This window comes from Martes martes (genome assembly GCF_963455335.1).
Source record: "Martes martes genome assembly, chromosome: 3".
In the NCBI taxonomy this organism is placed as follows: Eukaryota; Metazoa; Chordata; class Mammalia; order Carnivora; family Mustelidae; genus Martes; species Martes martes.
In genome coordinates, this window is record NC_137890.1 from 10,758,167 (window position 1) to 10,783,255 (window position 25,089).

Genomic DNA, 25,089 nt, shown 5'->3' on the forward strand with positions numbered 1-25,089 from the left:
CTATAAAGACTGTTTAGCCTATCACAGGCAAAAGGAGAAAGGTCAGTGTGTACAAATGACTTCCCAACAACCTCTTACCATTTGGTTCCCTTCTACAAGGTAAAGATTGCGTCTATTTCCCACACTTAGAAAAGAAATGGCTCACAGTGTGGCCCACGGCAAGCAGCAGAACCTCCAGAGTCACAAGACCTGAGTCCCCTCTGAGCTCCCCTGCCTCACAGTTACGCCCCACTTGGGCAAATCGTTTCCTTTCAATAAAATGTGAAGACACCTCCTGGCTTTCCCACAGCTGTTAAAAGGAGCACATGAATCTTTACAGACTGTAAAGCACCAACAAAATATGATATTAAGCAATAACTAAACCCAGTAATGCAGCTGTCCCCTTCTTAAAGTTGTAGCAGACCATTTGGGAATTACCTTTGGAGCAATTAATAGTCAAGAGCTCTGGTCCACACTCAGATTTGCACGTTACAGTAAGCACACAGTAACTGCTACCCAAGGGGCACCTGGGTGACTCAGTGGGTTAAAACCTCTGCCTTCAGCATGGATCATGATCCCAGGGTCCTGGGCTCAAGCCCCACATCGGGCTCTCTGCTCAGCAGGGAGCCTGCTTCTCCCCTCTCTCTGCCTACTTCTCTGCCTCCTTGAGATCTCTGTCAAATAAATAAATAAAATCTTAAAGGGAAAAAAAAAAACTGTTAACCCAAAAAAAGGGAGAAATGCTACAGCTTTTCAACAAACTGGATACAAGCCTACCAGTCACTGCAAACAGGGAAATAAATGTTTTTCGAACACAGCGCCTATTTTCACATTCAGAACATGGCCTCAGGTGGCAACTCAAACTAGTAAATCTGACAGGGTTATCTTTAAAAGAAGAAAAAAGTAAACACTAGTTTAAAAACAAATGCTAGGGGTGCCTGGGTGGCTGAGATAGTTGAGCATCTGCCTTCGGCTCGGGTCATGATCCCAGGGTCCTGGGATCGAGCCCCGCACTGGGCTCCCTGCTCAGCCCGAAGTCTGCTTCTCCCTCTCTCTCTCTGCCTGCCTCTCTGCCTACTTGTGGTCTCTCTCTCTCTGTGTCAAATAAATAAATAAATAAAATCTTTAAAAAAATAAAAAATTTAAAAATTAAAATAAATAAATAAATAAACAAATAAAAACAGACGCTAATGCAAAAACCAAAGTTACTGTTATTCCCAACACATCCACAGTGGCATTCCGGGTAATGCTTCAGTCCGCTAACAGGCTAATTCATTATCAGGATGCACTCTGCTTCAAAGCAGCCACGAGCCTCAAAACTGGGGATTAATATGGAGCCAGAAGGTGATCTTACCAAGGTAAAGTTCAACATTAGCTAGTGCTTCAGCTTCAAACTTTCCAAGGAAAGGTCCCCTCCATGTTTCAGGACACAGAGCTAGGAAGCACCAGCTCCGTATTTACAGCAGCTTTTTAACAGTAGCGACCTTCCTCGGGAATGCCCCCCAAAAACACTGAAGTCAGGCTTTTTCACAAGCACCGCTTTTTCTTCAAAACAGACACTATTTAGTCTTTGGAGCCTCACCAGCCAGCCCAATCTTCTACGGTCTGCCATGACCTTCTGTCAAAATCGAGGCTGGATACCTGCTATCTGAGAGATGACCAAAGCTCACGATTCTCTGGCTTTGCCTCCACGAAGTTAGAGCACCAGGAAACTATACACACCAGCTCTGAAATTTCACCACCTCATCCGGCCCCCCACCAGGCCATTCTTCCCACCCCACCTGTAGCAGATGCTGCGGGGGCCCACCCAGAGCCCCTTCAGCAAGCAACGCAGCTCCCCCAGCTGCTGTGTTGACTACGCACCACGCACACCTGCTCCCTAGTCTGGACAATTGCCTGAACCAGACACGAGTTCTCCATCATGCCAGGGAGCCACCCCTTCTCAGCCCACAGCCAATGACTGGCTAGCAAGGGGGGTTCAAAAGGCCATCCCCACTCACCTCAAGGTGGGACCAATTCAGTCGTGCCATCTGGTATTTAAGAACGGGCTGTCCAATATGGCAGCACCAGCCATATACAGCCACTGAGCATCTGAAATGCACTAGTCCAGATTCCAATGTGCTCCAAGTATAAAATAACACACTAGATCTGGAGGCTTAATACCAAAACAATGCAAAAGGCTCCATTAATATTTTTAATGTATATGTTGAAATAATATTTTAAATATACTGAGTTAAATAAAATACACCAGTATTAATACTGAGTTAAATAAAATACACCAGTATTAATCTCACCTTGTTTTACTTTTTTTTTTCTTTTTAAGATTTTCTTATTTGTTTGAGAGAGAGAGAGATGGCACACCGGGGAGGGACAGAGGGAGAGGGAAAGAGAGAATCTCAAGCAGACTCCTCACTGAGTGGGGAGCCCCACATGCCACTCAATCTCATGACCCTGATCAGGACCTGAGCCAAAACCAAGGGCTGGATGCTTAAGCGACTGTATCACCCAGGCGCCCCCTTGTTTTACTTTTTTTTTTTTTTTAAGATTTTATTTATTTATTTGACAGACGGAGATCACAAGCAGGCAGAGAAGCAAGCAGAGAGAGGAGGAAGCAGGCTCCATGCCGAGCAGAGAGCCCGTTTCGGGGCTCGATCCCAGGACCCTGAGATCATGACCGGAGCCGAAGGCAAAGGCTTTAACCCACTGAGCCACCCAGGCGCCCCGTCTTGTTTTACTTCTTTAACATGAGTACTAGAAAACTTTAAATTACATTTGCAGCTCACAGTCCATTTCTATTGGACAGGGCTAACCTAGAGCAGGGCTCCTCACACTTTCCCGCTCGACACTATCACCTGGAAGGCTTGTGAAAACATTGCTGGGCTCCAACCCCAGCTTCTAACTGGCCAGCCTGAGATGCCACTGCAAAATCTGTATTTCTCACAAGTTCCCAGCTAATGCTACTTCTGCTGCAAACTGAGTCTCCACTTGGAGAACCACTGCTCCAGAGTTCCCCTGTGGGATGAGACTAAAGCTAGTCTCCAGCTGGGGCCCCTTCCTTGCTTAGCTTTTTTTCCCCCTGCCCTATGCTGCTTTCTTCACGCTTCTGTTGACCACCCCCTGGCACAAAATCCCTTTCCAGGCTCTGCTTCTAGAAAATCTAACCATCCCACCTTCAACGGAACTGTTTTTCCACAACTCTAGCTTTCACAAAGGGCCAGATCAGCGGCAACCAATGAGATAGGAAAGATGGCTGTATTTTTTGTAGAACAAGTACCAAAGTTATTTACTGGATTGCTAATTGCCTTATATAATGTATTCTATGCAGTCAATGCTAGGACAAGGTTTATTCACACCGATGAAGGAATGTTCCTTACTACTATAAGACAAGGACAGCTTCTGGCCTACTGCTTCCCTCTTTCCTGTGGCTACTATGAGGTTCACACTACTTTTTGTGCCCAAGCTGTATAAATTTCCCCTTTATCCGTTTTGTCAAATTTGTTAATATAATAAAAGCACTGAAGTCAGATTTGAGTTTGAATCCCGAATCTCCCACTTCATTGTTTTCTGACCCTGGGAAACAGCTGTGAAAATGAGAATCATTTGAAGGTGGACTGGTAATTCAATGTGAATAGAGCCTTCTTCCTCCTTTGCCATTTGCAGCAACCCCAGAATCATCCATCGACCCCAGAAGATGGTTTCAAACTACTTCTCCTTGCTCACAACGATTCATCGCCCTACAAACAACCAATAAGATCAACCACCCCACTGTTCTATAAATTCAATCAAATCATTTATAGAACTACTGTCTCCATCTTCTCTCCCAAGCTGCAGCCTTCCCTAACTCTAAAACACTATCACAACCCAGGGGCTTAGGTCAAACCAAGAGTCACACTTTTTTTTTTTTTTAATGTAAACTGAGCTATAATTTACATACCATAAAACTCATTTTTTTGAAGTATACAACAATGTGGCCTCTCAGTATATTCACAAGGTTGTTTGTGGAATCATCACCACTATCTTTTTTCATCCACCCCCCCCAAAGAAACCCCTTAAGTCATTAGCAGTCTCCACTATCCCTCCTCCCCCCGGCCCCTGGCACCTCTAGTCAGCCTTCTGTCTCTATGCATCTGCCTATTCCGGACATTTCATATAAATGGAATTCTACAGTATGTGGTAGACTTCTGTGCCTTCCTTTCAAGGGTCCTTGATTCCACTCTTTCCCTACATCTCCCTTCTAACCCAACAGCAAGTACTGCTGGCTCTAGTCCCAAGATACATCCCAGGTCTCAGCAGGTCTCACAAACTCCAGCGCCACCACACTACCATCGTCACTAACTTGAATTTCTACAGTGGCCTGTAGACTGGTTTCCCGGCTGCCACTCTGCCCTCCCCAGTCCCCACCAGGACATTCTCCACAGAGGAGGCGCAGTCTTCCCAAAACGTGAATCCAATCTGCTTAAAATCCTCCAATGACTCCCACTATTAGGGTAAATTCCACATACATCCCCCTACGTGGGTGCCCTGTCTACCTCATCTCCTCGCATTCCTCCGTCTCTCACCCCACTCTGACCACACTGGCCACATCCATCCCTTGACTATACCTAATGCAATCACGTCTCAGAGCTTTTGCTTTGGCCGTGCTATGGACTGCCAGTGCCCAAGACTGTCACAGGGTAGGCTGGGTCCATTTTCCCTTCAAATGCCACATGTTCAGAAATGTCTCCGCTATTTTCTTTAGGTAACCAGCTCTCAACATCACCACAACTCTTTAACCCATTATCCTATTTTTTTCCTTTCAGAGCCCTTACTACTCTTTGAACTTACCTATTTCTGTGACCATGGGCAGTGTCCTCTACTTGGATATAACCACAGTGAGGGCAGAAACGTTCTCTGCTATACCACAGCACAGCCAGCACCTGGCACACAGCAGGTGTAGTGGGTTGAATGTTGCCCCCCAAAATGATGTGTCCATGTCCTAGAACTTGTGACAGTGACCTCTTTGGGGAAAAGGGTCTTTGCTGATGTATTTAAGGGTTTCAAGATGAGACCATTCTGGAGCCCATCATGGCCCTAAATCCAAAGACAAGTGTCCTTAGAAAACAAAGAAGGGTCGCCTGGGTGGCTTAGTCGGTTAATGAAGCCTCTGCCTTCGACTTGGATCATGATCCTGGGGTCCTGGGATGGAGCCCCATGTCAGGCGCCCTGCTCAAGAGGGAGCCCGTTTCTCCCTCTTTCCCTCTGCCTCTCCCCCTGCAGTTTGTGTTCGCTCTCAAATAAATAAAACCTTAAAAAAGAAGAGGAGGAGGAGGAGGAGGAGAAGACACACAGGGAGAAGGAAGGGAAGACCGTGTGAGGGCACAGGCAGAGACTGGAGGAATGGAGCCACAAGCTAAGCGATGGCCGGAGCCCCCGGAAGCTCAAAGAGATAAAGAGGCACTCTTCACTGGGCCTTCGGAGGAAGCATGGGCTTGCCAACATCTTGATTTCCAACTTCTAGCCTCCATAACTGTGAAGGAATAAATGTGTGTTGTTTTAAGCCACCAGCTGTGTCCCACGGATGCTGTATTAGTTTTCCTGACTAAATTTATAACTCTTTATCTTCCAACATTTTTGAAATTCACTTTTATTTTGATTTTATTAATACCGACTCCATCACAGTTTCTGTCTTCTTTTAAAAATAAAAATGTCAGGGCACCTGGGTGGCTCAGTCATTAAGCATCTGCCTTCAGCTCAGGTCATGGTCCCAGGGTCTTCGGGTCAAGCCCTCCATCAGGCTCCCTGATCAGCAGGAAGCCTGTTTCTCCCTCTCCCACTCCCCCTGCTTGTGTTCCCTTTCTCACTGTATCGCTCTCTCTGTCAAATAAATAAGTAAAATCTTTAATAGTTAATTAATTAATTAATTGAAATATCAACAGGAATTTAAAATAAATCATTTTTAAAATATTTTATTTATATCTTATTTTTATTATCTATTATTATAAAAATAAAATACAATAAACAAAATCTTTTTTTAAATGATTTACATATAAATATATATTATACAAATATATATATTAAAATGATATGTAATATATATTATATATTATTATACATTTATTATATTTTATTATTATTTATTTGACAGAGAGTGAGAGAAAGATCGATACGGGGCTCGATCCCAGGACCCTGGGATCATGACCTGAGTCAAAAGCAGACGCTTAATGACTGAGCCACCCAGGTGCCCCCAAATAAATCATTTTTTAAAATCATGCAATACCCAGGCATGGCTGGCTGCCTCAGGCGGTAGAGCTTGCAACTCTTGATATCGGGGTTATGAGTTAAGTCCCATGTTGGGTGTAGAGATTATGTTAAAAAAATAAAATCTTTTTAAAAAGACTGGAATCATTTGAACAATTCCTTTTCCCTCACTCTTTTGATCAAACTGTCCCCTATCTTTCCTCCTTATTCAGAAAAGTGTTTTACCAATTATTCCTCTGTTCTGAAACTCTTTTTTTATTTTTAAGATTTTTTTTTGTTTACTTGAAAGAGAGAAGGAGGGAGGTAGGGACAGAGAGAGAGAGAGTGAGAGAAAAACACAAGTAGACTCCACACTGAGCACAAGAGCCTAAAGTGGGGCTCGAACCCACGACCCCAAGATCACCACCTGAGCTGAAACTAGAGCTCAAGGCTTAACCAGCTGCACCATCCAGGCACCCCTTGAACATCTTAAGAACAAAATAAAATCCAAAAAGCAGATATATAGATACACAAATGTCCATAGCATTTTATTATACCAGAAATTGGTTTCTGTAATAATCTTAGAAAATTTTTCTTCCCAAGTGATTGTCAGAAATCTATCAGCACAAGCTGGTACAGCCACTCTGGAAAACAGCATGGAGGTTCCTCAAAAAGTTGAAAATAGAGCTACCCTGTGACCCAGCAATCGCACTACTAGGTATTCACCCTAAAGATACAAATGTGATCCGAAGGGGCACGTGCACCCAAATGTTTATAGCAGCAATGTCCACAACAGCCAAACTATGGAAAGAACCTAGATGTCCACGGACAGATGAATGGATAAAGAGATGTGGTGTATATACATATATATATATATATATGTATACACACACACACACACACACACACACACACAATGGAATACTATGCAGCCATCAGAAGAAATGAAATCTTGCCATTTGCAAAGACATGGATGGAACTAGAGGGTATTATGCCGAACGAAATAAGTCAATCAGAGAAAGACAATTATCATATGATCTCCCTGATATGAGGAAGTTGAGAGGCAATGTGGGGGGTTTGAGGGAGTAGGAAAGGAATAAATGAAACAAGATGGGATCGGGAGGGAGACAAACCATAGGAGACTCTTAATCTCATAAAACATACTGAGGGTTGCGGGTGGGGGGGGTTGGCTTATGGACATTGGGGAGGGTATGTGCTATGGTGAGTGCTGTGAAGTGTGTAAACCTGGTGATGCACAGACCTGTACCCCTGGGGCTAATAATATATTATATGTTAATAAAAATATAAAAAATTAATTTTAAAAAAACAAAGAAAAAGAAATCTATCAGCACATTGGAAAGATTTACCTCCGGGCAATTCTAAAGCATTCGGATAGGCTTCAACATTCTTTTTCATGACTAGGAAAGAAATTCTTGGATTTTAAGGAACATAAAGCTTAAGCATTTAAGTTCTGTGCAGGCACCATATAATCATCACTCAAATGAGAGAGAATTTGTAATTGTAAAAGCAAGTTTGGAAATTATGCCACCCAAGATGTATATCCTACCTCACCTGCGCCCTAAAGCTAGTTACTTAACTGCTGAACTTTGTTTTCTCATCTGTAAAACTCCAACTTTTTACCTAGTTGTCAGATGGGTAAGAGATAGTACATGTCAAAACCATGTAAGGGACACAGATGTTCAATCAACTGTAGCAATCACCGTAAAACCATGGTCCCTGAGCCCCTGAAAAATGCAGACAGGAGAAAAAACTAGGTATTTAAACAGAACGTGTTTAAAAGGCTAATACACAAAACAAATAAGACTAAAAGGTGAACTCGGGCACCTGGGTGGCTCAGTTGGTTAAGCAACTACCTTCAGCTCAGGTCATGATCCCAGAATCCTGGGATCAAGTCCCACATCAGGCTCCCAGCTCCACGGGGAGTCTGCTTCTCCCTCTGACCTTCTCGCCTCTCATGCTCTCTCTGTCTCTCTCTCAAAAAAATTTTTAAAAAAATGAATTTTTAAAAAAAGACTAAAAGGTGAACTCTACATATACCCTAAAAGCAAACAAACTTCTGTTAACTGGCTAAAAGAATGATTACACTAAGGTCTGGAGTTGCCAGGCTGCCTTCTAGCCAACCGAATGCTTTGCAGGAGTGGAAAGAGGAATGCGAGGAATAAAATTTTCAAGTGGTTCTGCTCCAAATGCAGGCTCAGCAGAGCACATTTCAAATTCATGAAAGGGAGGGACAGAAAGAAGCTAAGAAAGAAAGAAGCTAAGCAGCAATTCAAGGTCTTCCAAGTTCTTCCCCTGAAGTGACAGTGAACTCCTGAGATTCCTCCCACCTCCAGGAGGAATTCCTTCTTGGCACAAATATAACTCTACTCCAGTCAGTACTACCACACATTCAGCACCTACTGAGTCCAAAACTTCGCTAAGAACACAGAAATAGACAAGATGGCCTCTTTGCCGACACACTGAAAGAAAGCAGGAAAGAAAAATCAAAGCCCACATATTACACAACAGTGTATTTTAAGTGTATAGCAATACGTAGGGTGACACCTTTCCCCTCACCCTCACCAATCTAAAACGTCAGTGTAATCCCTCCTGCCTCCAACAGGAATGGCTTCCCATTACTAAAAGATAAAGATTAAAACAAATAGTTTGATCTACAAAGCACAGCATGATCTGATTCGTACCTACCTCCCTACAACCACCTATTAATCTCTGCACACCACCACCAAACCAGGTTTTTTTCAGTGCTTCTACCTTGTCATTCCCTCCAGCCACAGGACCTTTACATATGCCAACACCCTTCTCTTCTCTCTTTGCCTACAAAAAAGGTCACTTTACCCTTCCAAACTTGTTTCAGTTTTCACTGGCAAAGGAAAATGCTTCTTTCCCTTAAGCTGTATAGCATGATTAAGGGTACCGGTACCGGAGTTCTAAATCCTAGTTCTGCCACTAATTCCACAGCTTTGAGCAGATTACGTTAACACTTCGTGCCTCAATCTCTTCACCTATAAACGGGGATTATATAGATGTTGTAATAAATTAATAAATTAATTCCAGTAAAGCACCACAACAGTAACTATGACACAGAGCTCAAAATCTTGACCCGGTCAAATCCCTCCACTTTATTTTCTTACAGCACCAAGACCTCTCCCCTAATAGCATTTTACACTTATTTGTCTCTCCCTAATAGACTAAAATGTCTAAGAGAGCAGAAACTATATTTGTTCCCTATCAATGGAACACAGGAAATAATCCAACAAAGACTTGTTGAATAAAAAAGTAGCTGAAAGGAAGAAGCCAAGGCCTAGCAAATTGACTTGTCTAATACTATGCAAAACTTCATCTGTGTGTCCCCAAAGCCCATGCCTTGCCACTATACTATGCTGCCTCCTACATAAATTGCCTCTAAGAGTCTTGGCAACTGCAACTGATACGGCCAACAAATGATTACAGAAGACAGAGAGCATTTAAAAACAGTACATTTTGTGGCGACAAAAAGAACGCTGTATATTTTCAGAGTGGCATTCCAAAGTTGACCCTAAGCTAAAACAGGTGCTCACTTCCTTTTCCAGCACCAGCTCCCCCACTGTTCACCTGGGCCTCTGTTCCCTCCTCTTTAAAAGAGTTGGATTGGCCAGATCGTTTCTAAAGTGTCCTCCAATTCTAGAGTTCAGTGACAATAAATCACATTGTGTGGCTATTTTTAGTTTTGTTTTTTTTTTTTTAAGGAAGTTTAACAAGCAGAGTGAACCAGATGACAGGTGGTTTTCAGGGAGACTTTCATTTTAAGGAATTTGTTCCAATGACTTAATAAACCCTATTAATAAAGTAAGGTAGTCTTTGCTCAGAAAACAGTAAGAGACTTCATTTTCAAGAGAAAGTGTTAACGGCCACCCACAAACACTCCAACATATGAGCCAAGGCTGCCACCACGAAACCCTGGGACATACAGAACAGTGGCAAATGTGTTTAGCGCAGTACAAAACTCCGGCAACTACTACAGAGAAAATAAAAATAAATTCATAGGGTGCATATACAACAAACCACGATGTAATACAATTAAAATAGGCTCTCAAACGTAAAAGGTAGCAGCAATCCTGGCATCGCAGATACTCTAAAGGTTGAGGTAAACTCGCAATCCTAACTCTACTTGAGCGGCAATTCAGCGTCCCTTCAAATTTGGAAAAAGGCAAGAGAAAATGGAAACTGTAAGGACCCTTAAAAATTCACGCTGGGAAGCTCGAGATCACGCCGAAGCCGCTACGGCAGGAGAACCGGCGCCCGGGAATGCACGGACACCGCGGCCGACCGCTGTCAGCCGCTCCTCGCACGCGCGAGCCGAAAGCGCACGCAGGCCGGCTGGGTGGGCCCCTCTGCCCTCCAGCAGCCTCGGGGTCAGGGCTGCGGCGGGCGGCGCCGACTCTGGGGCGCACCAGCGCGACCTCGCAGGGAGAGGGACGAGGGTAGCCGGCTGCTGCCGAACCGGGCCGCGGCGCCGCCGGGGGAACCGCGGGGCGCTCTCCGCCCGACCGGCCACCCCCAGGCGGTGCGGGCTGCGAGCCCAGCGAAGCGCAGGCCCGCGGGGCGCCCGGTCGCTCCTCACCTTCAGGGTCCACAGCGCTGCGCCCCTCATCAGCGGCTGCGGCCATCGCCGCCCACGCCGTCCGGCCGCGACCAGCACAGCCGTCCGCACCCAGAGCCCCGCCATTGTAGCCCCTGCCGACCGGCGCTCCGCTGACCTCTCACCCCGCCGAAGGGGGCGGAGAACGGGAGCGCCAGCGCTTCGGCCAATCACGCGCCGGGACCGCGGCCCCGCCCCCTGCCGCGCGCGAGGAGAAGGGGGGCGACCCGCCGACCCGGGGAAATCCGCGGCGGGCGGGGGCGGGCTCGAGCGGGCCCGGGGTGAGCGAGGCGGGGAGGACGCCTGGGTTCTGGCCGCAGCTGGTCCGCGCCTGCTAGGGTTAAAGCCGGTCCTGCGCCGGCGTCCGCCTAGCTCCCGGCCCGCGGCCAGACCGCTCCGCGGCGGTTAGCCACCAAGCCCCGGGGCCGTCCCGCAGGACCGAGTGTCCCAAGTTCCAGACTCTGTTCCTTTTCTTCGAAGGCACGAACTGCAAGTGAAGACGAGGTTTCTGAATGAGTGTGGGAACAGGGAAGACACTCTAGGTCTGGAAATCACGGATTGGAGCTCAAGATCTAACTTTGCCGCGTAGTATCTGCGGGTCAGAGGAATCGGCCCAAACCAGGGTCCGTTCCTGTTGCTTTACCAGCAGCTACTAAGGGCCAGACCTCGTGCTAGATGTCTCAAATTCTGTCTCATTTAATCTTTACAAGAACCCTAAAGGCCCACACAGTACTACCAACTTGAAAAACCGAATTTATAGAGAGGTAAAGTCATTTAGCTAGTCAGTGGTGACACTAGGGTTTGAACCCAGGTCTAGCTGTCTTCAAGGACTGGCCTTTTGCTTTGTTTTATTACAAATTTGTAAACATGCACAAAAGACACAAAAGAGAGAAACAGGGTTATGATCACCCAGGCCCTCCTCATTACACGCTCCAACAAATCAACCGTCAATCTTGTTTCATCTATTCCCACTTTTTCATCTTTCGCTGGAGTATTTTAAAGCAAATCTCAGACATCAGGTCATCTTAACTACAAATAAGGCAGTATCAGAAGCTCTGATCCTCACTATTTTGATAACTACTTCAGAGTCACCTTGAGAGAGTTAACAAAGCTAGGAGAGACCTAGAGTATGTTACAGCATGGCAAATGCCCAGAGATAAAAACAAAATATTCGGGGATATCAGAGAGGTGACACTTAATGGAACTGTAAAATATAGGTAGGAATTTTCATGACAGACAAAATAAAAAGCATCAGTTTCACAGGATTTCTCATTAATGTATCTAAGTCTGGAATCACTTCTTACCAAGAAATCTACTTTTCTTTTTTCTTTCTTATTTTAGCCTTTGGATTGGTTCTGTTTAGATCCTGTCTGTTTTGTCGTATGGAAGCTCTTTTCATGAAAGGCATTTATGGCAGAAACTAATTGTCCCATATCTATTCTCCGCTCATTTCTTAACTAAGAGAGTTCCTAAGTTTTAGCTGCACACAGGCCACTGAGCCAAAGGCTGCAATACCCAGCCTCCTTTACAGAAGATGCGGCCATGTGACTAAGGGCTGATTATGGAATGGAAGCGTTGTGCCCTTAAAGAGTAGAGGCATGCCCTCCATTTCCTCTACTGTCCTTCCTGAAATTACACATACTGGTAAGTGCTGGAGCAGCCATGTGGACTCCAAGACAGGAGCCCCATGTTGAAGATGGCAGAACAAATGACGGGAGAAACCCAGGACCCTGACCCTGTGGGGTCATGTCTAATGCATGGAGGGTTCAGCGACAGATTTTTATCTTGTTTAAATCATTGTTATTTCTGCCTTCACTACAGCAGCCAAAACTGTAACTTAGCCAGCTCATAATTTAGTACCCAGAAGTGCGAGGCTGACCTAATGAAATCGGAGAAGAATGGTAATAACAGGGACAACCCCAAAACAGGAAACAAGAAGCTGAGAGCTAATGACTCTTATTGGCAATATACCTCTTTGGGAAAACGATTATTTTCCAATTTTTGGACAATCTCACTATCGCTATCACTAATACAACCTTGTACTTCGAACACAATGTTTTCAAAGGAACACTGGGCGGCACTTGAAGCTGGACAGTTCTACCCTGTCTGAGCTGTGCCACCCATTTGGGATGTTTATGATCTCCAAAACCCACTTTCTGTCTGAAATGTCTGAAAACAGTTGTTCCATGTACTTTGTCCACTTTAACCATCGTGACAGTAACTCAATACGCAACTAGCTGGAGGCAGTTACCCCATCATGGCAGAAGCATAACTTTTGCTCAGAATTTTGAAAGTATGTTTACATCATTTTCTAGCTGCCAGAGTTCTAGCTCTTACTCTTGATCCAATGTATCTTCTTTTTTTTTTTTTAAGATCTTATTTATTTGTTTGACAGAGAGACACACACAGAGAGAGAGAACACAAACAGGGGGAGTGGGAGAGGGAGGAGCAGGCTTCCCCCTGAGCAGGGAGTCCAATGCAGGGCTTGATCCCAGGACCGTGGGATCACGACCTGAGCTGAAGGCAGAGGCTTAATGACTGAGCCACCCAGGCGCCCCCCAATGTATCTTCTTACATTTACCTGGCTGTTATACTATTGTGTGGTGGGTATGGAGCAGAGAGAAGTCCGGGTTGTAAATCAGGGAATCACGAGCCGCTATAGGCACAACAAATAGTGAGCTTGCCCTCCCCAAGAGACCCTGACTTTGAAGCTACACATATTTGGCTCTCTTTGAGCCAGAGTAGATGCAGACTAGGTATGCTGGATTGGAAACCATGTTTCCTCAACTCCTCTTCCCTCTGTGGTTCTTGGTTAGAGTTAGCCAAAAGAAGATCTTGTAAGATACTCTGAAGGCAAGAGTGAATAGTAGCCATTTCTCTCAGAAGAACTATTACCATAAGATAAGTAACATAGTTTCCTAGAAAGTCTCAGTTTGTCCTCAGATACAACCCTGCATCCGGTTTGTTTTTCCCACCTGCTAGCCCTGACGACCACCAGCAACCCTGGCCCCACCCCTGGATGCTTGACTGCAGAGCCAGAGGGATAACTAACCAGAGGTAACTGTTTTTTTTTTTTTTAAGACTGTTTATTTGAGAGAGAGAGAGAGAGAGAGAACGAGGAGGGGCAGTGGGAGAGGCACAGAATCTCAAGCAGCTCTGCACTGAGTAAGGAGCCTGAGGAGGGGCTCGATCTCACAAACTGAGATCATGACACAAACTGAGATCATGACCTGAGCCAAAACCAAGAGCTGGATGGCTAACAGAACGGGCCACATAGGTGCCCCCAGGGGTAACAGCTTCTTACTGACCCCTCCACAAGATCCTTCTCATTCCCATTTGGCAACCAGGTATGTTTGGCTTCTCAGCTATCCCTCATACTCCAACTTGTCTACCTTGCCAATGCATCAAGCAGACGATTTTAATCGCTCTTTCTCTGATCCTCTGAAAGGAGCCTATGGCCGTTGACTAATGTGAGAATGCACCAAGGAAGGAAAAATAACCAGGGTTTTCAGGAATTCCTGGCTCTGAACTGATACTAATTCCTAGAGACCCCAAATGCCATTATGTCCCATCACTGAAAGTAGAGAATTTTGGCACAACTATTTTTTTATTTTTAAGATTTATTTATTTGAGAGAGGGAGAGAGAGAAAGCAAGTGGTAGGGGCAGAGGGAGACAGAGAATCTCCAGTAGAATCCTGCTTGATCCCAGGACCCTGAGATCATGCATGACCCTAGCTGAAACCAAGAGGCAACCGCTGAACCAACTGAGCCATCAAGGCGCCCCTGGCCACAAGTTACTGACATGAGAATTGAAACCAACTATTACAGAAGATCTTGGGGAAATTCTCAAATATGTGTGGGGCCCTGGTACCTATGCATAACAATTTTTACTTTCGCAGAAAACCATTAGTAATAGCTTATAACTATTGTCTTTTAGCAAAGTATGTAAGAATCCCCCAACCCTTTCATATCTGCACTGAGAGAACAAGTAACATTTGTAAATACTGTTACTTAGGAAACTTTCTTGCTTACTCTTTTTAATATGTGTAGATTAAGAATAAACTTGACTGGATCCCAAAAGATGAAAAGAGCTACAAAGAGTCAATTTCTGACTCAGATGAAAGAGAGAGTGGAGGTGGCTGAGGGCTCAGGTGGTGAAGCAGCTGCCTTTGGCTCAGGTCATGATCCTGCGGGATTGAGCTCCCCCTCCCCCCGTCAGGCTCCCGGGGAGCAGTGGGGATTCTGCCTGTCCCTCTCCCTCTGCCCCTCCCAACTCATGCTCAATCTCATTCTCTTTCTCTCTTTCAAATAAAGAAATAAAATCTTCAAAATAAATAAATAAATGAAAGTGGATAAAATAATAACATTTATTGAATGCTCATTCTATGCCAGAGAATGTTCTGAGCAAATGAGTGTTTGGAGACAAAGCTGAAGGAAGAGGAAAGACCAGATCCCGAAGAAAGTATATTTTATACTATGGAGTTTGGGGTTTTCATCTTCAAGGCAAGAAATCACAGTGTGGCAAAATGTGGGCCCCATATGGCACAAGGGCCACGTTTGGTCTTAGTCCTTTGTGTGTGTGTGTCTGTGTGTGTGCGTGCATGTGGTGTGCCCACCTGTGCATGTATGTGTGCTTGTGAAGTTGCATTAGTTAACTATATTCAACATATGGTAGCTTTCAAATGAAATTCCAAATGTTCTACTTCTCTTGAGAAAGTGAAAGATCTAAACAGTGCAGGGATTCCCACCTGAAAGCGTGGAAAGACATGGCCGTGTGCCACACTCAGTCCTTTACTTGTTCTCTTTAGATGCTTGTGTTTTCCATCCCTCTTTTTTGAGGTGGAAAACCTGAAGCATCTTAATCCAGAAAGTGAGCTTGCACTTGCATTTCAGAGAATTGGGGCACCTGGGTGGTTCCATCTGTTAAGCATCCAGCTCTTGATTTCAGCTCAGGTCACGATCTCAGGGTTCTGAGGCTGAGCCCTGCATCAGGCTCTGTGCTGGCCTGAAGCCTGCTTAAGATTCTTTCTCTCCCTCTGCCCCTCCCCTCCAAAATTATCCTCTCCCCCACCCCCAAAATTATTTTGCACTGTTCTAGAACTAGTGCAAAAGTATCCACATGGATAAATCTCACAAATATGAAAGAGAGCATAAATAAACAAATAATAAATTCCTGAAGAATATAGTTTGATACTACTTTCATAACAGCTTTGACAGATGTGAAACAATCTCATATTACTGGAGAACACAAATGTAAGTAATAAAGGGATGAAACAATGTATGGGAATACTGGTCTGAATTTGTGAGACAGGTTGCCCTTCCTGAGGGAGACTGTGTTTCCTAGAGCTACCATAACAAAATACCACAGACTGGGTAGCTTAAACAACAGGGATCTATTTTCTCACAGTTCTGGAAACTAGAGGTATCAGATCACGGTGCTGGCCAATTCTGTTTCTGGTGAGAGCTTTCCCTGGCTTATAGACAGATGCCTTCTCATCGTGTCTTCACACCCCCTTTCCGCCATGTGCCTGTGCGAGGAGAGTGAAAGAGAGAGCTAGCTCTCTAACATCTCTCCTTCTAAAGTCACTGATCCTATCAGTTCAGAGTCTGACTCTAATGATCACATTTAACTTCTAATTACTTCCATAGAAGCCCTATTTCCAAATACAGTCACACTGGGGATTAGGGCTTCAACCAATGAATTTCAGGGGATGGGGGTAGAGGACACCTTCAGCCCATAACACTGTCCCATGAAGGGTCACACAGAGCACACTCGTCACCCAGCAGTGAAAATGTGTATGTGCCACACTTCTGCCCAGTGAAGACTATTAGAGTCTCAGGGACCAATGTTTCTATTGAGGACTAGTTGTGTAAGCACCCTCCGCTTAGCAGTTACCAAAACCTTAGATACCCAGAAGGAAAGCAGGTGTTCAGCATAAACCACATTGTTTGCATGTTCTGAGCACAGTGGGCCACCATTATCAGTGGGGAACAGTGGGAACACTCCCAAAATCCAGCCAAGGGCCAACTTTGCAAGTAGGCCCTTCTTTTTTTTTTTTTTTTTTTTAAGATTTTTTTTTTTTTTTATTTGACAGACAGATCACAAGTAGGCAGAGAAGCAGGCAGAGAGAGAAGGGAGGAAGCAGGCTCCCTGCTGAGCAGAGAGCCGGATGCGGGGCTCGATCCCAGGCAGAGAAGCAGGCAGAGAGAGAAGGGAGGAAGCAGGCTCCCTGCTGAGCAGAGAGCCCGATGCGGGGCTGGATCCCAGGCAGAGAAGCAGGCAGAGAGAGAAGGGAGGAAGCAGGCTCCCTGCTGAGCAGAGAGCCCGATGCGGGGCTCGATCCCAGGACGCCGGGATCATGACCTGAGCTGAAGGCAGCGGCTTTAACCCACTGAGCCACCCAGGCGCCCCAGCAAGTAGGCCCTTCTAAAGAGAGTCAGTTCAGGCTTGCTGTGTTAACTCCCTTCTGCACACTTACCACTGACCCCCTCAGCTCTGTTACATTGCTCCCACCTCCTGATTAAAGATTGATAAGACACCCAATTGCTAAGAACTAAAACTGGCATGGTAATTGTCTATAAATTATCGTATCTGGGATTTAATACCATTGTCAATCAAAGCCAAACATAGTATACTTTATGACTTTAAAAGACCCTGGAGGCTTGTCAATGTCCTTAAAGTCCACAGCATGTTCTCTCCCAAAGTAACCATTGATTATACCCTTCTAAATTAATGATGTAATACTTCAAGAGAGGATCCCACCCTCTCCCATCCCAGCAGTGGTGGTTAACACAGTAGACAAGCTCTTCAGTCTCACTACCATAGCAAAGACAGCTTGGTGACCACCTTAATCCAACAGTGGAAGTGGAAACACGTCAAAGCATAGTCTAGGATGTTTCTAGTGCATATCATACCCTGACTGCAATAAAATCCTGGCAAAACTTAAGACAGGAAAGAGAATAGAACCAAACAAAGCTTCCTGGAGCACCTCCGAATGCATTGTGTAAAATTGCCCAACAATGGGATATGAATGTATTTTTGGTAATCATATATTTATCATCAAAATGAAGTTTTCTCTTTTCCAAGAGCCACAATTTTACCGGTGGCATAGAGTTTCCTACCTAAGGAATCTTCATTTCCCCTCTTTTTAGGGGCAGAAACATTCGTTTCATTGAAATTTTTATTAAGAAGCTTTGTAAGGCTCAATACTTTACTTCACTGCCCGCATCATCCTCAACCCCCAGGTAATACAGAAAAGACACATCAAACTTTCAATTCTAGTTAAATTTTTAGAAACTCTGGAACTTGACCTAAACTGTTGCCTTTTGCCTTAGTGACAATGAAATCAACTCCATCGCCAGCCCACTGATTTTCAACCTATTAACTGACAGTTTGGCATCTTATCTACCTGGGAATGTTGGCTCCCGTTTTAGACTTTGCCTTATTACAGGCTGTTATAGCCAAATATTAAAAACGACTCATGTGATACATTCAGTTTTTGAACTTTTTAAAAGTTCTGGTAAATTACAATTAGTTTAAAATTTACCATTTTAACCATTTTTAAGTGTACAGTACAGTGTGTAAACTATCACCACCATCCATTGCCAGAACTTTTCTCATCTTGCAAAACGGAAACTGTATGTTCATTGAACACTAACTGGCCCTTTTCCTCTTCCCCCAGACCCTAGCCACCACCACTCTACTGTCCCTATGAACTTGACTATTCTAGATATCTCATGTAAGTGGAATCAATGCACAATTTTATCAACAGATGTGAGTAGCTTTTCTAAAACATCCTACAAAACAAACCTATTCACTATTTAAAACCCAGAGGAGGGGAGCCTGGGTGGCTCAGCTGGTTGGGCATCTGCCTTCGGCTCGGGTCATGATCCCAGAGTCCTGGGATTGAGCCCTGCACATCACATCAGCCTCCCTGCTCAGTGGGGAACCTGCTTCTCCCTCTCCCTCTGCCCTCCCCACCCCTGCCCTGCTTGCTCACTCTCTCTTGTGCTCTCTCAAATAAATAAATAAAATATTTTAAAAAATGAAAATGAAATAAATGAAACTCTGAGGTGTCATCTTCTAGAGACATGAGAAAAAGGCTGCCCTTGGCCTCAGTGGGAATGATGCCTGGCTGGCACTATATGCAACTAACTGGGCGGCTGCTGTCCGGAATGCTGACCCTTGCTTCCCTGCTGGTTAATGAAGGAGAAAGCAGCCCTTCTTGAGTCAGAAGGACTGTTCCTGCTACAAACCTTAATCTGAGGATCCTGAGGAGTCCTCAGGAAGCAGAAAACTGCAGGAAGACAGCTTCTGCTCAAGACTCTCAGAATAAACTAATTGGGGGTATAGCTCAGTGGTAGAGCATTTGACGGCAGGATAAACTAACGACTGCATGAAGGCAACAGCCCAAGACCCAGGGAACATGGGAAGTCAGGGGACTAGCGCTACACATCGTCGCACTTCAATTTGTATGCGTGTTTTCGTAATTTTCCTAGGCATTCTCCTTTACCTCTTTTGGTTTAAGGTTCTGGATTGTTGACAGCTTGTTACCTCTTAACTATGGTACCTGCAAGCAATGGTTTGCTGGAGCCAGGCAGAATGAGCTTAGGAGAACCCATTGTTGAATTGTCAGGAGTCTTGCTGGTTAAATTCTCTGCAGGTTGAAACCAACCTGTGAAAACATTTACGCAGTGGAAAAACAGAAAACTATTAAACTAGGGCCTCTCCCACTCCCACTCTCCCAGAGAATCTGCTGTTAAGCTTTTACCTGCACACCACTGCCTAGAAGGTCCCCATCCTTAATATTGCCCTTTGGGTCCTTACTCACTCCCAAGCACATGTCCAGCTGACTATGGTTTGCTTATGACGTGGCTAACACACCGTTAATCTGCTGACTCTGTGTTCGGTTTTCTTTGGGGACCACCCAGCTTCACTTGGTACCAGTTCCTAGGTATCTGTTGGTTCCCTGGGTAACTGCTCTCAACCACTAACTTTTTAGATGGCAAACACCTCGTAGGCCAGACAACCAGAAATCTGAAACTCCTGATCCCATTGTACGAAAAGGAAGACTCCTATCTCCACTTGTAAATCCTTCATGAGTGCTAGACTTTGTAAGGAAATTTTCACAGTCACAGAGCTTTATTGGTATGGTATATACAGGGTACAGAGAGGGGTCCTCTCGCCTTCGCACACCTTACAAGACACACGCCACGAAGGCTCAGCCTGGAGCTCTCTCACTTTAGATCTAGCTCGTGATTTCTCCACCTTAAATTCAGTCACTGGACTAATCTTGATGAGGGACACCATCACTCCAAATGCCACAAGACATCTTTTCCCATGAAAATTGTGAGCTGGGCTGGAAACGAGCTGACAGTTCCTTTTGAAACTTGTGTGGCTCCAAAGCAAGATGTTTCTTACTAGAAAGAGACGGAAAGGCACAGAACATTTCTCTGTCTTGTCTGGGAGGGGAAGTTGCTGCTTTTCAGTACAAGCCTGAACAACTCAGCACAGGCCTGTTATGTTGCTGCTTTTCAGTACAAGCCTGAACAACTCAGCACAGGCCTGTTACGTTTCTTTCCTCCCACCAGAAGCCCGAAACTTCCCACACATGTGGAGTGATCCAAACTGCTCATTCGGGACACAAGTTGTCCTCACTCTGAGCACTTGTATTCTTTCGTCTTTTTAAGATTTTATTTATTTATTTATTTATTTGAGAGAGTGCACGCAAGCAGGGGAGCTGCAAACAGGGAAGAGGGAGAAGCAGGCAGACGCTTAAACTAATCAAGTCACCCAGCTGCCTATAAATTCTATCATAGTAAAGCCTCTGCCTTTATGATTCACCATTGTATCTCCTATGCCTGATCATAGGACTATATATAATGACTACATATAATGACTATATATAATGAGTTTATATTGATAATTCCAACTCAAAGTTAGCATTATAGTGCTTTTTCTTTTCTAAGATATTATTTTTTTAAAAGATTTTATTTATTTATTTGACAGACATATCACAAGTAGGCATAGAGGCAGGCAGAGAGAGAAGGGAGGAAGCAGGCTCCCTGCTGAGCAGAGAGCCCGATGCAGGGCTCGATCCCAGGACGCTGGGATCATGACCTGAGCCGAAGGCAGCGGCTTTAACCCACTGAGCCACCCAAGCGCCCCTAAGATATTATTTTTAAGTAATCTCCACACCCAACGTGGGGCTTGAACTCACAATCCCAAGATCAAGAGTCACATGCTCTACCCACTGAACCACGCGGGCACCCATATAAGTGCTTTTTTCCCCATATCTTCTTAACTTGGAAATCTTGGTTCCTAATAACATTAATATCTCCTTGTTTTATTTTATAATATGCAAAAGCACAAGAACAACAATATTACTAACAATAATCTACAGAATGCAATTCAAAATATCCTTCTTTGTACTTTTATTTGTCCTTAGACTTTATATGGGGAAAATGTTACAGTGTTCTATGTTCCAAAGTAACTTTAAATGATTATTTTCTCAGGGTGCCTGGCTGGCTCAGTCAGTTGAGATGTGACTCTTGAGGTTGTGATCTTGAGGTTGTAAGTTTGAGCCCCACATTGGGTGTAGAGATGACTTAAAAATAAAATCTAAAAAATAATAATAATATTTTCTCAATGTGACTGGGTTTGTTTTGTTGTTTTGTTTTTTTTTAAGATTTTATTATTTATTTGACAGAGAGAGATCACAAGTAGGCAGAGAGGCAGGCAGAGAGAGAGGGAGAAGCAGGCTCCCCACTGAGCAGAGAGCCCAATGCAGGGCTCAATCCCAAGACCCTGAGATCATGACCTGAGCTGAAGGCAGAGGCTTAACCAGCTGAGCAACCCAGGCGCCCCACGATTGGGTTTTATATTCAGGTCCAGTCATTTGTTTCTGTTTGTGTTTAATTTTAGGATTTTTTTTCTTATTTCGCTTAATTTTATTTTCTGAATATTTAAATCATTTACATGGTTCAAAAGTCAAAGCTACATAAAAAGGATACCCAGAGAATTAAATTCTTGCTCCCACCTTTATTCCTTATACCCTCTACCAATCCTCATAAGGAATCATTTCCATTTTCAAAAATGTCTTATTTATTCTTTTTTCATAAAAATAAGTATATATACATATGTACAAGTATATACAAATACGTTCATGTATGGATATGCCCTAGTTTATTCAATCTTCTAGTGATGGATACTTGGATTTGTTTTCAAACTTTTCTCATTACAAATAATCTCCCCATGCAGAGTATGTGCAAATCACATTTTGCATTTGTGAAGGTCTATCTTCAGCTAGGTTCCTAGAAAGATCACTGAATCGCAGGATAAATATATATATAATAATTTTGTTAAATATTGCCCAATTTTCCCTCTAGAGAGGTTTTGCTACTTTGCAATCCTGCTAGCAATGTTTAAGAATATCTGTTTCTGGGTGTGCCTGGGTGGCTCAGCTGGTTGAGCTGGAGCACCTGACTTGGCCTCAGGCAATCTCAGAGTCCTGGGATTGAGCCCAACATCAGGCTCCCTGCTCAGCAGAGTGTCTGCTTCTCCCTCTGCCCCTCCCCACCCTGAACTACCCCCCTTTATGCACTCTTTTGCTCTCTCTCAAATAAATAAATAAATTTAAAATAAATTAATTTGAGTTTGAGTTTGAGCACGGTTTGAGTTTGAGTCCCATGTTGGGTGTAGAGATTACTTCAAAATAAAGTCTTTTATATTATCATTATCATTATTATTATTCTAAGTAGGCTCCATGCCCACCACAGAGCCCAACATGGGGATTGAACTCACAACCCTGAGATCAAAACCTGAGCTGAGATCAAGAATTGGATGCTTAACCAACTGAGCCACCCAGACGCCCCCAAAATAAAGCCTTTTAAAAAATAAGAATACCTGTTTATCCCCAGGATTACTGACGTAATATGACGTCAGGCTTTTGCACTTGGAGCTATCTAGAAGTGGGAAGGCTGTGAGATTTCACTTTCCCTGCATGCTAACAAGTTAGCCTCAGTGGGTGTTGCAGACGTTAGACTCTCAGACAAAAACAAAAGAAGCCATTATTTATGGTAGAGCAGGAGCCTGAGCCCCATGCTGGCATTGGTTCATCTTGCCCCCACCCCAAGTCCCATGGAGATGATGTGGAGCAGCCCACGTGGACGATGTGCCCAGGAGAGTCTGTGCGACAGCAGAGGAAACCTGAGCCTAGGAAACCCCCAATCTCATATAAGGGAGCTGCCAAGAAACCTGCCCAACCTTTACTCCTAAGGAAAATATTATCTTTATTACCCCAGTCAGAAAATAAATCTGCCCTCTGCTGCATTTGCATTGTCTTGATGAAGAATGATGCTGAATACTTTTTCCAGTGTTTCAAAAGCAATTACCTTTCATCTCTTGGGAACTATCTCAATATTTCTGGCCATTTTCCTACCAGGTTTTTGTCTTTGTCTTTTTAACAATTTTATTATGATATGATTTACATAGCATCATGGTCACCCATTTAAAGAGTGCCATTCAGTAAGCAGTGTGTTTATAGATACGCAACCATCACCACTTGGGAACATCTTTATTACCCCAAAAGAAACCTCTTACCCATTAGCAGTCATCCCTCAGCCTCAACCCCCACCCCTACCCCACCCAGCCCTACACGACCACTAATCTACTCTCCATCTCCATCTCTATGGATTTGCCTAGTCTAGATGTTCCATATACATGGTATTGCACAGGGGAGAATGGGGGGCTCAGTTGCTTAAGCTCCTGCCTTGGGCTCAGGTCAGGATCCCAGGGTCCTGTGTTCCACACAGTATGAGAGCTTCTGTGACTGGCTTCTTTCTCAGCATGTTTTTGAGGTCCATCCATGTAGCATCTATCAATACTCTTCTTTATTCTTTGTTATATATTGATAGAACTTAACTATTTTGTGTGATTTAAGCTGAAAATATTTTCTGCCAGTTTTTCACTTGTCTTTTGACTTTGCTTACAATGATTTTGCCAAGTAAAAGTTTATATTTGTCTGCATGTATGTAGATGTAGATAAACACATTAGATATTAGAGATATAGAGATGTACTTAAATGTACCAATCTCTGTCCATGGCTTCTGGAATTTGAGTTATAACACAACGGCCTTCCTCATGTCCAGGTAATAAAGAAATGGACATGTTTTATTCTTAAATATCTTTTCATTTTTTTACATTGAAATGAATGATCTATTTGGAGCATATTTTAATGTAAAATAAGGGACATAAATCTAAATATATAATTTTTTCAAATGGCTCTCCAGTTGTGCTGGTACTTTTTTTAAAAGTTAATCTTTCCCCTCAATGATTTAAGATGCTTCCTTTGTCATATGCTAAATTTCCATATATACTTGAAATTGTTTCCACTGGTTTGTCTGCTAGCCAGGCATCAACACCACATTGTTTTAATTATAGGGTCTCTACAGTAATTTTTAATATACGGTAAGGCCAACCCCTCTAATTGCTCTTCCTTTTGATGATATACGTGCATATTTTGCTTACTTATTTTTCCATATGAATCTTAGGATCCAGTGCCAGGAAAAATTTTGCTGGCATCTTTTTGGGGAATTACCTTAAGTTAGCACATTAACTTGGAGAGACTTGAAATATTTATGATGTTAATTGGTCCTATCGAAGACAAGAAATGTGTTTCTATTTTTGTTTAATCATACTTTTGTGATTTTTCATGACTGTTTCCAAATCTTCCTCATGTTTGACCCATCATCTCAAAACAATGTTTCCCATCATCTACGTAACTAGGTCTACGGAGGATGGCCAGCCATGGTAGCAGCTCTTCTCTTGGAGGAGGGATAAGGAAGTGGGCTGACAGAGATAACCGGAAGACCCAAGTATCTTCTATGTTGTACTTTCCCTGAGTTTTGTTCTGTTGGCCCCACTGAGGGTTTTACCCATGTGTATGTTGCTAGCTATGCTGCTATATAGTAGTCATTGAAACACTGTCTGTGGGGCGTCTGGGTGGCTCAGTGGGTTAAGCCTCTGCCTTCGGCTCAGGTCATGATCTCAGGGTCCTGGGATCAAGCCCCAAGTCGGGCTCTCTGCTCAGCGGGCAGCCTTCTTCCTCCCCACCTCTCTGTCTACTTGTGATCTCTCTCTCTCTCTCTGTCAAATAAATAAAATCTAAAAAGGAAAAAAGAAAGAAAAGAAACACTATCTTTAGTAAGCTTTACTAGACAATATGGCTGAACATGATATGGGATGGGAAACAGAC

At 43.9% G+C, this 25,089-nt stretch overlaps 1 protein-coding gene across 2 annotated transcripts in view; it reads right to left on the minus strand.

The window, feature by feature from the left end:
• Nucleotides 1-10,966, minus strand: part of PCCA (propionyl-CoA carboxylase subunit alpha) — a 403,819-nt gene extending 392,853 nt beyond the window's left edge. For both annotated transcript variants that reach the window (XM_080798184.1, XM_080798183.1), the window contains exon 1: nt 10,817-10,966. In XM_080798184.1, coding sequence (XP_080654310.1) covers nt 10,817-10,921 — 105 coding nt within the window. In that variant the 5' untranslated portion in view covers nt 10,922-10,966. The remainder of the gene's footprint in view (nt 1-10,816) is intronic.
• Between the last annotated feature and the right edge of the window lie 14,123 nt (nt 10,967-25,089).